Source organism: Alexandromys fortis, unplaced genomic scaffold, assembly GCF_014885135.2.
Source record: "Alexandromys fortis isolate MF-2015 unplaced genomic scaffold, M_Fortis_MF-2015_v1.1 scaffold_29, whole genome shotgun sequence".
NCBI lineage: Eukaryota > Metazoa > Chordata > Mammalia > Rodentia > Cricetidae > Alexandromys > Alexandromys fortis.
Genome location: NW_026067891.1, coordinates 685,779 through 698,054, shown reverse-complemented (window position 1 = coordinate 698,054; position 12,276 = coordinate 685,779). Strand labels below are relative to the sequence as shown.

Sequence of the window (12,276 nt, the reverse complement as noted above, 5' to 3'; positions counted from 1 at the left end):
TTTTTCGAGACAGGGTTTCTCTGTAGCTTTGGAGCCCGTCCTGGCACTAGCTCTGTAGACCAGGCTGGTCTTGAACTCACAGAGATCCGCCTGCCTCTGCCTCCCGAGTGCTGGGATTAAAGGCGTGCGCCACCATTGCCCGGCCAGTCTACTCTTTCAAGACCAACATTTGGTGGGTCCGCTATGACTCTGCTTGCTGTTCCAAGAGACAGGAAAATGTGGTGACCTTTGACTTCCAAAGCAGTAAGCAGAGGCAAGACCTTTTTTTTTCTTTTCTTTGCGACAGGGTTTCTCTGAGTAGGCCTGACCCTGTGGACCAGCTGGCCTTGAACTCGGAGAGAGCTGCTTGCCTCTGCGACCCAAGTGCTGGGATTAAATGTGTGCTCCACCACCACCCCCAGCCAGAGGCAAAACCTTTTAAAGATGGCTCCTGGCCACTGCACTAGGGCTATCTGCTGGGAAGAACAGACTTCCCTAGTGCCAAAGGACTGTGCACATTCCCAGCCGGTCTCTTCAGGCTGCACTTCAGCATGGCTCTGAGACCTGTGCTGTTTTCTGTCTCTCTCCCTTTTTTCTTCTCACCCCTGAACTGTGCTATGCCATGGCTGCGTTTGGCCTTGGGTCATTCATTCTCTTACCCTCTCTTCCTTTCATCTCTTGAGTTTTTCTCAGGTCTCTTTTTACAACTAAACTTCAGCATCTCCACATCAGCACCCCTTCTGGAAGAGCAGAAGCTGGCCACTGCAGTGTGCTTCCTGTCTGCCACCTCATCCCTTCCCAATCTTTGTGTGTGTGTGTGTGTGTAGATATGTGTGAATGTGTGTGTGTGACAGGGTCTCTCTAAGTAGCCCTAGCTGTCCTGGAACTTGTTATGAAGACCAGGCTGGCCTAGTATTCACAGAGATCCCCTTGCCTCTGCCTCCTAAGTGCTCTATGATTAAAGGTGTGCACCATCATACCAGGGTAAATCATCCCACCCCTGCCCCAACTTCATATTTTTCTGGAAAGGATTTTGTCTTTTTTTTCTGCCATCAAGCACACTGTGTCAATGCAATTACACATTTCTTTGGCTGGAAAGTCTTTTGTCCTATCTGACTATACTCGCCTGAGTGCTACTATAATATTTACTTTGTATGACCACAGGCTCTGAGAGAAATTTCTGTAATCACTTTAGTGTGATTACAATTATTAAGCACAATTGGTCAAATATGCATATTAATATCATAAGTACATATTTTACTAGAATTATATCTTTTTTTTTTTTTTTTTTGATTTTCAAGACAGGGTTTCTCTGTAGTTTTTGGTGCCTGTCCTGGAACTAGTTCTTGTAGACCAGGCTGGCCTCGAACTCACAGAGATCCGCCTGCCTCTGCCTCCCGAGTGCTGGGATTAAAGGCGTGTGCCACCACTGCCCGGCCCCCTACCCTCTTTTTTTTTTTTTTTTTTTTTTGTGTGTGTGTGTGTGGCTAAACATGAAGCCCAGGGCTTCATATTTTCTGTTTTCTATTGGACTCAAAGAACAGTCTGCAGAGCCAGCAGTGGTGGCGCATCCCTCTAAATGCAGCACTCAGGAGGCAAAGGCAGGCGATCTCTGAGTTCCAGGACAATTAGGGCTTATACTGAGAAACGCTGCTTATGTGCGGGCCACTTGCCAGCTCGAGGCCATGTGACTGAGTACAGGTCAATGAAGGATGAGTAAGAATCACTGTGTGCTTCTAAGATACGGTAGTTATTGGCTAGTGAGCCCCCTCTGCACGTCTGTAATACTGGACCTGTTTCCCAGAATATGCAACACTCACTCACCTACATGGATAGCGCATGAACAAGGTTTGTTTATTAGTGAGGATACTTCAGCTACACAAACTTAGTATCATGTCAGCTTGCCTAGGCTGTGAGGATACTTCTCCGAATTCTGATCATCTATTTCTGCTTAGGGTGGAATACAAAAGACATCTGTATACAGGATGTGGGGCATGGAAGGTGTTTTAGTTAGGGATTCCATTGCTGTGGAGAGACACTATGAATTATTATTATTATTATTTTGGTTTTTTTGAGACAGGGTTTCTCTGTTGAACAGTCCTGGATATCCTAGAACTCACTTTGTAAACCAGGCTGGCCTTGAATTCACAGAGATCCACCTGTCTCTGCCTCCTGAGTACTGGGATTAAAGGCTGCCCAGCTATGACCATGGCAACTCTTAGAACATTTAACTGGGGCTGGTTTACAGTTTGAGGTTATTCCATTATTGTCGTGGTGAGAAGCATGGCAGTATGCAAGCAGGCATGATGCTGGAGAAGTCTATATCTTGATCCACAGGCAGTAGAAGTCACACCGGGCATGGTTTGAGCATATGAGGCCTCAAAGCCCACCTTCACAGTGACACACTTCCTAATAGTGCCACTTCTTGTGGGTCAAACATTCAAACACATGAGTCTATGGGGGCATTTCTATTCAAATCACTGCAGAAGATAAGTGCTGGTCTAATGTTGCTCATGCACCACGCCTCCTTCTGCTTCTCTGATTCCTGGCCTGAGTATGTGTCTCTTTGACAAAGCCTCATTCTCTGAGTAGAACACATGCCCATAAAGGGAGACACAAGACACAATGACACGGTGTGCCACTGCACCTCCACCCCACTTCCTGATGGCCCCACCCTGAGACCAGCACATACTGTGAAGGAAGCAGCTTTACTAAGAGTGCTTGTCAAGTCAGACAATGACACAAAGTCAGTTCCTTGTTGGAAAAGTCCCTTACTATACTCTAGTTGTTCTGATTCTCCCACTTCTTTATTTATTTGAGACAGGGTTTTTCTATAGCTTTTTTTGGAGCCTGTCCTGGAATTCACTTGGTAGACCAGGCTGGCCTCGAACCCACAGAGATCTGCCTTTCTCTTCTTCCCTAGTGCTGGGATTAAAGGTATGCGCCACCACCACCTGGCTGAGTCTCCCATTTTTTTCCCTTTTTCTTTTTCCGTTTAACACGTTACAGGCAGCCTGGCGGTGGTGGCGCACGCCTTTTATCCCAGCACTTGGGAGGCAGAGGCAGGCGGATCTCTGTGAGTTCGAGTCCAGCCTGGTCTACAAGAGCTAGTTCCAGGTCAGGCTCCAAAACCACAGAGAAACCCTGTCTCGAAAAAACAAAAAACAAAACAAAACATGTTACAGGCAGTGGTAGCACACACCTTTAATCTCAGCACTCAGGAAGTAGAGGCAGCCAGATTTCTGAGTTTGAGGTGAGCCTTGTTTACAGAGTGAGTTTCAGGACAGTCAGGGATACATAGAGAAACCCTGTCTCAAAAAAACAAATCAACCAACCAACCAACCAACCAAATACATGTTATTGGGGCAGAAGAGGTGGCTCAGCAGTCAAGAACACTTGCTGCTCTTGCAGGGAACATGGTGGTTTACAACAACCTCTAACTCCAATTCTGGGGCATCTGATGCCTCTTCTGGCCTCCTGGGAACCAGTCATAAATGGAATGTGCATACACACATGCAGACACTCACACACAAAAAGTAATTTGTGTTTGGATGTGTATGGGTACATGTGCCAGGGAAAGATAGATAAAGATACATCATCTTCTTCCTTCCTCCCTGTTTTTCAAGACAGGGTTTCTCTGTGTAACACCTCTGGCTGTCCTAGAACTCACTCTGTAGACCAGGCTGGCCTTAAATTCAGAGATCCACTTGCCTCTGCCTCCCAAGTGCTGGGATTAAAAACGTGTGCCACCACGGTGCAGCAAAGATACATAATCTTATCATATGGGTAAAATAAAGAATGTATTGTTTTACTATGTCTTACTAATACTCTCTTTGCTAATGGTCTGAAAAGAGCTGAATCAAAACCTTGCTTCACATAATTATCACTTTGTATAATATACTTGAGTTTAGAAAACTCATCCAAGTGCAGTATTTTAAGATGCCACCCCATGAATACCTTCAATAGGAGTCACAAGGCAGGAAAACGCCCGGGGAGATGGTTTAGTGGGCAAGAGTGCTTGCTTTGTAAGCAAGATGATCTGAGTGTGAGTCCCCAGCCCCTCTGTAGAAGCCAGAGATGGTGGCACATGCCTCTAACCCCAGGGTAGAGACAGGCAGATTCCAGGAGCTCACTGGCCAGTCAGCTGAGGTCAGGATTATTGAGAGGACCTGTCTCAAAACACAAGGAGAAGCAGGGCGGTGGTGAGGCACGTCTTTAATCCCAACACTTGGGAGGCAGAGGCAGGTGGATCTCTGTGAATTCAAGGCCAGCCTGGTCTACAAAGTGAGTTCTAGGACAGTCAGAGTTGTTACACAGAGAAACCCTGTCTCGAAAAACCAACCCTCCACCAAAATGGGGAGAAAGGAAGACATGTGACATCTTCCATGTGTACGTGTGTGCACTTGTACGCATGTGGATATAACACACAACTGATAGATAGATAGATAGATAGATAGATAGATAGATAGATAGATAGAGACATATATTCTCTCTCAGGAGTTTGTGTTATTTTGATTCAAAGTAATCTCATGGAGTTCACTGTTTTAGATGAGCTAGCCCCCCCAAGTCCCAGCTATCTGTGGCCACTTAACATTTACTTCAGAGATAACAAACTTGGAGATAACAAACATGACCTTACTAGATTCTGAAGGTCAGGAACCCAGGAATGGCAAGTTCTGCTCAAGTTTGTGGAAGGAATACAAGTTGGGGTTGGGAAGCTGGTACCCTACTGAGTTGCCACTGGGCAGATAACCTCAGTTAGGGGTCATGGTGCTAATACTGAAAAAGGGATTGGGGGAGAAGAAAAGAGGAAGGGAAGAGGGGAGAGAGGGAGGGGGAAGAGGGAGAGAGAATGAACATCTGTGAGGCAGTCACACAGAGGGTGAACACGTGAGACAGACACAAGACACACACACTCACAGAATAAAAACACATCAGACAGATAAAAGACAGAGAACGCACACGTGTGAGACAGACAGACACAGAGAGTGAACATATGCAAGACAGAGACAAGACACACACACAGAATGAACACACGTGAGACAGACAATACACACACACACACACACACACACACACACACACACACACACACGGTGGGGGGAATACACGTGAGACAGCCTGAGGGTCATTTGCTGCTTGGGCCACCAAAGCAATAAGGAAAGAAGGTACAGTGGAGGCAGGACTGCTGTGCTCATGCTCTCTGCTGATGAAGTGAAGCAGTCTCTCAAAGCATGGCTAGGCAGGGTAGGTTTGGAGCTGACTGCCAACATGCATACATACATGTTGTATATGAACACGTTTTCTTTCTTTCTTTCTTTCTTTCTTTCTTTCTTTCTTTCTTTCTTTCTTTCTTTCTTTCTTTTTTGCTTTTTTCGAGACAGGGTCTCTCTGTGGTTTTGGAGCCTGTCCTGGAACTAGCTCTTGTAGACCAGGCTGGTCTCGAACTCAGAGGTCCTCCTGCCTCTTGAACACGTTTTACTATGGAATGTGAAGCCAGACCCTTGGCTGTTACCTTACACTGTGTGATATATGCACCTTCTGCCATGGCAATATGACATCTCCTGGGGCCTGTGTCACACAGAGAGGGCCATAGATCTGCACCAACTTCTTCACTGTCAGAATGCCTTGCAACCCTTGGCCCAGAGCTGTCTGAAACTCTGGGGAGAAACTCCCTTAAGCCTTTCTGCCTTTGTCTATGATCAGAGCTGATACCAAGGGCATCAAGCCTGAAGCAACAAGAATACCTGCACACCCAGGTTCTTGTCCAAGAGGCCAGAGGATATAAGCCTTGGCCTAGTTTACGTAAGACTTCTGTCATAAACATGAATTTTAATCCCTTTGAGCTTTTGGAATTTGAGCTAATGTTAGTTTTCTTTTTCTTTTCAGGAGGCAATGATTAAACCTTTGAGGTTTTCTGATGCCAGGGGCTGCAAACTCAGGTATCTATAGGGATTTAGCATTCAAATGAGAAGCATGCAGATTGCTATGATGTGAATGTCCCACCAAAGCTCTGGTTGAAATGGAATCCCCATAGTGAGAGTTAAGAGGGGTTTGTGTTGTGAGAGCTTTTCCTCTCATAAATTATTTAACCCCTTCATAGATTAATGGGCTAATAAGGGAGTCGCTTGGCGATGGAAGTGAGTTTTCTCTGGTTAGCTTGCTCTGTCTTGCCATGTGATGACCACTGTTTGCCATGGCCCAATAGAAGGCTCTCACCTATGCCTAGCAGATCCTGGCATCATGTTCTTGCTATGAATTTAATGTTTACTTTCTTTCTTTTTTCCTTTTGTTTTATCTTTTCTTTAATATTTATTTATTTATTATGTATACAATATTCTGTCTGTGTGTATGTCTGCAGGCCAGAAGAGGGCATCAGGCCTCATTACAGATGGTTGTGAGCCACCATGTGGTTGCTGGGAACTGAACTCAGGACCTTTGGAAGAGCAGGCAATGCTCTTAAACACTGAGCCATCTCTCCAGCCCTTCCTTTTGTTTTATTATTTCTTTTTCAAGACAAGGCTTCTTTATGTATTCCTGGTTGGCCTGGAACTCACTATGTAGACCAGGCTGGCCTTGAAACCCAGAGATCCTCAGGCCTTTGCCTCCCAAGTGCTGGGACTAAAGGTGTGCACCATTGCCCAGCTTCAATTTCTTTCTTTATTGTCAGATATTCTAATACAGGAGCAGAGAATGGACGGTGACACGGGTAACAGACTACAGGAGTAATGGTGACTGTGGACATTATTTATTCAAAGGCACACTTTGTAAAAGGAAGGTAGCTGCTACTGAATCATTGTATGTTGCAGACTATTATTTGATGACACTGTGAACCCTGAGATTTTGTTAATTAAATAAATCAATCTTGGCATCGCTGTCAAGAACAAGTATGCCAGCAGCAGGCTCCTGAAGATCAGCACGATCCCCCAGCTGAACTCCAAAACCATCAAAGACCTTGCCTCCCCTCTGTTGGGCAGGCTCCAGGCATCTGATTTTGTACATACTCTAGTTTACTTCACATCTTCTCAGACTCATTTTTTTATGTATTGAGAAAAAATAAAGCTATCGATTTTCTTAAGGTAAAAAAAAATCAATCTTGGGTCAAGAGGTGGAGTCAGCAACTAGTAGACAGGAAGTAGCCATACAGAGAAAGAGGGAGTCCGGAAGGCGAACAGAGAAACATACAGGAAGTAGTGAGGAGGGACTTTGAGTCTGGCGACTTTTTTCATTTGGGACAGCAGAACAGAAGCTCCCTGTCTGAGATGCTGGATAAGAAGGAAGGTCAGTTGGTTGCTTCTCTGCCTCTCTGAGCTAGCAGGCTTTGACCCCAGCACCTGATTCCCCAGTCTTTACTGGTAAAATCGTAAGATTGAGTGTAGTTAGTGGATTGTAAAAGAGGGCATCAGTTCTCTCAGAACTGGAGCGCCAGTGAGCCACCCATTGTGGGTGCTGGGACCTGAACCCAGGTCTTCTGTAAGAGCAGAAAGCATTCTCAGCCACCGAGTCCATCACTCTAGTCCTCCTAAAATGTAAAACTTTTGTTTTTGTAGACAGCATTTCTCTGTAGCTTTGGAGCCTGTTCTGGAATTAGCTCTTGTAGACCAGTCTGGCCTTGAACTCACAGAGATCCGCCTGCCTCTGCCTCCTGAGTGCTGGGATTAAAGGTGTGTGCCTGGTTTAAAATGTGAAACTTTTAACTGATTGATTTTGGCAGAGGGCGTTCAGATTAGAGATAGGCCACCCTTTTGTTTTCTTTTTTGTTTGAGACAGGGACTGGAACTTGCTTTGTAGACCAGGCTGGCTAAGAATTCATAGAGATCCTCCTGCCTCTGCCTACAGAGTGCTGAGATTAAAGTTATGTACCAGCAGGCCCGGCTCTGACAAACCAATTTTAAAACAATGAAGATGGTTGTGTAGGCTAAACATACACATTGGACGATCATACTCACATGGCCCCTACATGTTATACTCCTACATGCTATACTGTATGACAGATGCTGGGTCCTTCGGCTGGCTGTTATATTGATGAGCTCCAATGAACTAATCTTTCAGGATCCATAGAACTTCCCACACTCACTATGGACATATGACTTGATTTGGTCAATGGGGCAATTGGAGCTTGGTAAGCATCTGTTGATTGGTCTTGTCCTTCTTCGAGCCACCCTCCAGAGGCTTGAATGATAAGAAGCCAGTGGAAAAGACAGGCCCCAGAGGATGAGAAATCATTTTGAATGTGTTTCCAGTGGATTACAGCCCCATGTGTAACCTAAGCTTATATCACATTGGTCTAGATGAACCTGGCTAACCTACACAATTGTAGAAAATAATAAACCATTGTTATTCTAATCTACCAAGCCTTGGCACGGTTTGTTATGTAGCAATAGGTAACTGAAACAGAGGTCATTTAACCTACCCTCCTGTCTGGTGAAATCCAGACAGCATGGTAATGGCAGTAACTCTAATTCTGGGCTTTTCTCAGTTGCTTTTCTTTCACTCTCTTGGTGAAAGCCGCCAGATAAAGACTATAAAATCGCAAACTCTAACTGCAGGGAATTTACACTGTGATTTGGATGCACCCTTATAACTGCAGTACCTTGATCTTTGGAAATGGAAAGTTTGAAAGTCATATACTGCACTGGGGCAGAGGATTAAAAAAACACGTGAGAAACGGAAAAGCAGTCTCTGCCCTTGAGAAGTGGGCTGGGTACAATCATCCAGGCCCTTGGTACTAGCCAGAGCCTGGCCCTTACAGCTAGGTCTCCTGTGTAAAACATAAACAACTTCACAGACCACCAACATCACACAATGCTATTCTGTGACCTTATCTTATGGATCAACACAAAAACAAGAGCATTCACTCCATAATCATTTGTGTACAAAACGTGAGCATTGCCCAAGCCATACACACAGCTACAAAAAGATTAAACACTTGAATCTGGTCAACATGAGGGGCTGTCACCAATTGCTGCATTAGCTTCAATCTAACTTCCCCCAGATAAGACGGAGGTGTCCAATCTTAGAACTATTCCCACTTCCTGACAGTCCCTGCTTCAGAGCCTCTCCAATCCTCTTGGCCATTACCTAAGGTCTCTTACTGAGACGTCCTCAGTTCAATGATGTAACACTGTTTCTCAAGTGTTTTCTCAAGTTCTCTTCTGCTTCAGTTATAAATAAACCCACCTTGTTCAACTATCATTGTGTTCCCGGGGGATTTTGGTTTGAGGGTACTGACAAACTTGGAGAAGTCACAACGGGGTTCACTGGAAGTCTCCAGCGGTGTTTCTTCTTCGCATCTCTAACTCTTGGTTAATGTCTGCTGTCTTTCCATTAGAATTAGGCTTCGGGCGGACGGTGGTGGCGCACGCCTTTAAATCCCAGTACTAGGGAGGCAGAGGCAGGCGGATCTCTGTGAGTTGGAGGCCAGCCTGGTCTACAAGAGCTAGTTCCAGGACAGGCTCCAAATCTACACTGAGAAACCCTGTCTCGGGGGGGGGGGGGGAAGAATTAAACTTCGTGAGAACAGGGGAGTCTCTGCTGTTACTTTCGAAGTTGATTCCCAGTGCTTAGGGCAGTACTCAGCAGAAGCTGAATGCTTAAAAATAAACCTTTCCAGAACGAATAGCTTCCTTCTCACGGTTCAGCTCTTCCCGGTCAGTGTAGCGGATCTTCATACACCTGTTTCCCAACTCAGTCTCCAAACTCTTGCGATGTCCATCTTCCCTTTGCTGTGTCCTCGGACTCTCGGGGCCCCCTCCCCGCACTTCCGAGTGCACCTTGGACCCAACTGTCTCCACCACCTGACCCTACCAAAAGCAACACACACGGAGTGACGGCACAGCCACCTAGGCGGCGAGTGGGCACTGCAGACACCCACGGCGCATGTGCGGAAATCGGACGCACCGCAAAGATCTCAGACAAGTGAGAAGTTGCCTCCGAGTTTCCGTCCGGGTCCGGGCAGCCCCAGGCTGCCAGGAAGTCAGGAACGGCCAGCCGGAAGGAGACTTCGCGCGCGGGGCTTTATGGGACGAGTAGTCACGGCATTCAAGAGGCCCTACCTCGAGCAAGTCCTAGATTCTCCAGGTCTGCTCGTCCCGTACTTAGAGCCCTGCGCTCCTCGATGCGCACTCTCTCCAGTGGCGAACCTTCGGCAGAGTTGGTCGGGCGGCTTCTTGCTCCCACAAGGCCGCGCGAGCCGCGGGGGTTGCCGGGAGTTGTAGTCCCTGCTGCGCGTCCTGCGTCCGCTGAGGGGGAGGGCGGAGCTGCCGGCGGCCCGGCGGGCTGGCAGCTAGAGTGGGTGCTAGAGCCGCCTCCACCGCCGCCGCTGCCACCGCCTCCTCCGCCCGGGCCGTTCGCTGCTGAGCGGGGAGAGCGAGGCGGGGCCGCCGGGGCCGCCATGGAGCCCGACTCGGTGATTGAGGACAAGACCATCGAGCTCATGGTGAGTGCGGCCCGCTGGCCCTCCGTTCTTCCGGCCGGCCGGCGGCCCGGGGGCCTGCCCACCTTGGCGTCCGCGCCAGGCTAGCCCCGCTCCCCGCCGCCCGGGCCCTGCCTGTCCCCTCCCGTGGCTCATTGCTGACGCCTCGCGCTCCCGGTCCGTCCGGGCCTCCGCTCCCCGCGCTCCCCCTCCCTGCTGGTCTCTGACCGGGCTCGGGCACTCCTGCCTCGCTCCTCCTGGAGCCTCCGCTCATTCTCGCCTTGCCATCGCACTCTCGTTTTAGAAGGGGATTTCTTTTCCCTTCCCATTCCTCCGGGAAGGCCCTCATCGCGCTTCCCAGCCGCGCTCAAGCCGAGGGTGATGGTGGTGGGAGGGAGTCCGAGACCAGTTGGGGCCGCTTCGGCCTCCGTAACCAATGTACGGGGGGGGGGTTTAGGGGGCTCTCAGCACCACCTTCTCCCCAAGCTACCGCTGTGTGGATGCCAAGATAGGTCCCGTAGGGCTGGGATGTTGGGGGTGCCCTGGATTCTGAGGCTGTGTGGGATTAGGAGACTCTTTCCTGGGCCCCTGTGGTGTCAGGCTTCTTGGACAAAGGGTTTCTTACCCTGCCGTGAAGGATGTTTGTATAGCAAGGCCCCAGGTACTCTGGATTCCATCCCCTAGGAAAGGGAAACCATAACTTTATCGTTCGGGAAATAAGAGGGGAGGGGGAAGGGTCGCCACCCGCTCTTAAAAAGAAAAGAGGGGAATTCTTGGCCCACAGAGAAGCAACGATCCCTTTTACTGTTAGAAACCATTGGTAGCCAGACTGATCAGGTCTCCCCGGACACCCCTAACCCTTTTCTGACCTCAGACTTGGTGCCAGAAGTGTTTTTGGAAACAGGACTATGAATGAGTGGCTGGGAAAAGTGAAGAATTTGCTCATTGGTGGAAGAAATAAAATACAGCTGGTTTTACCTGCCAGTTTAAACGTGAGGGGAATTATAGTGGGCTCAGGAGAGTTGGGAGGAAATCAGCCTTTGCAAATGGACATACAAAGGGCTTCTGCCTGTGAAAGCGTTGATAGTTTCTTTGTATCTCTGCTTATACAGTAACAACTAGTGTCTGCCCCATGGTAGCTAGGAAAGGTGAGAAGAGATCTACAGAATTTAACAAAAGGTTTTGCCTCGTGAGATTCTCTCCAGCGTGAAAATGCTTATTGAGTCAGTGATTCCACTGGGTAGGGTTGGTGACATCAGAGCCACTTCCCCCATTTATGCCATAAATAATAAATGGTGATACTGAAAGTCTGTTGGATAGCCTCATGGTTTCTGTGGATGATGTTATCCAGGGAGTTGAGGTGTACGTTTTAAAATGGAAGTATAGTAGCATAAAATAAATACAGAGGTAGTCTCATGTCTGCTGGCCTCTGCACAATGTGCAGAACTGGACTTGTTGAAAATTAGGGGAAAAACAAACTCTGGTAGTTTCTGGGGTGTGTGTGTGTGTGTGTGTGTGTGTGTTTGAAGGGATTCTGTCACTTGTGGGATCCTTAGGTGCTGAGGAACTTTTCCTTTTCAGCATCAAATGGTTGTTTACAACAGTTTGGGCAACTTTTACAGTGGGTTATTTTGACAAAATAGCTTTTAAAAATTGTATAATTGTGAATGTGTGTGTGTGCCTGCACACCACAGTGGGCATTTGGTGGTCAGAGTACAACTTTGTAGAGTGACTTCTCTCCTTACTTTACATGGGTACTGGAAGTTGAACTAACATCGTCAGGCATGTATGATCAAATGCATTTGACTGAGCCTTCTTGCTGACCTCTGTTTTTGGCAAAGTTTTTTTTTTTTTTTTTTTTTTTTTTTTTTTTTTTTAAGAAG

The 12,276-nt window shown here is 47.4% G+C and overlaps 1 protein-coding gene across 6 annotated transcripts in view; it reads left to right on the top strand.

Annotated features, from left to right (window-relative positions):
* The first annotated feature begins 9,542 nt into the window (after positions 1-9,542).
* The window catches only part of Fbxw11 (F-box and WD repeat domain containing 11), a 104,594-nt gene continuing 101,860 nt past the window's right edge, over positions 9,543-12,276 (top strand). For 2 of the 6 annotated variants that reach the window (XM_050127280.1, XM_050127211.1), the window contains exon 1: positions 10,276-10,417. Coding sequence is in view for 4 of the 6 variants with exons in the window: in XM_050126887.1 (XP_049982844.1) it covers positions 10,097-10,417 (321 nt within the window). In the remaining 2 variants the exon portion in view is untranslated. Of the gene's footprint in view, positions 10,418-12,276 lie in introns of all 6 variants that reach the window. The other 4 variants (XM_050126887.1, XM_050126964.1, XM_050127046.1 and 1 more) reach the window with 4 other exon arrangements.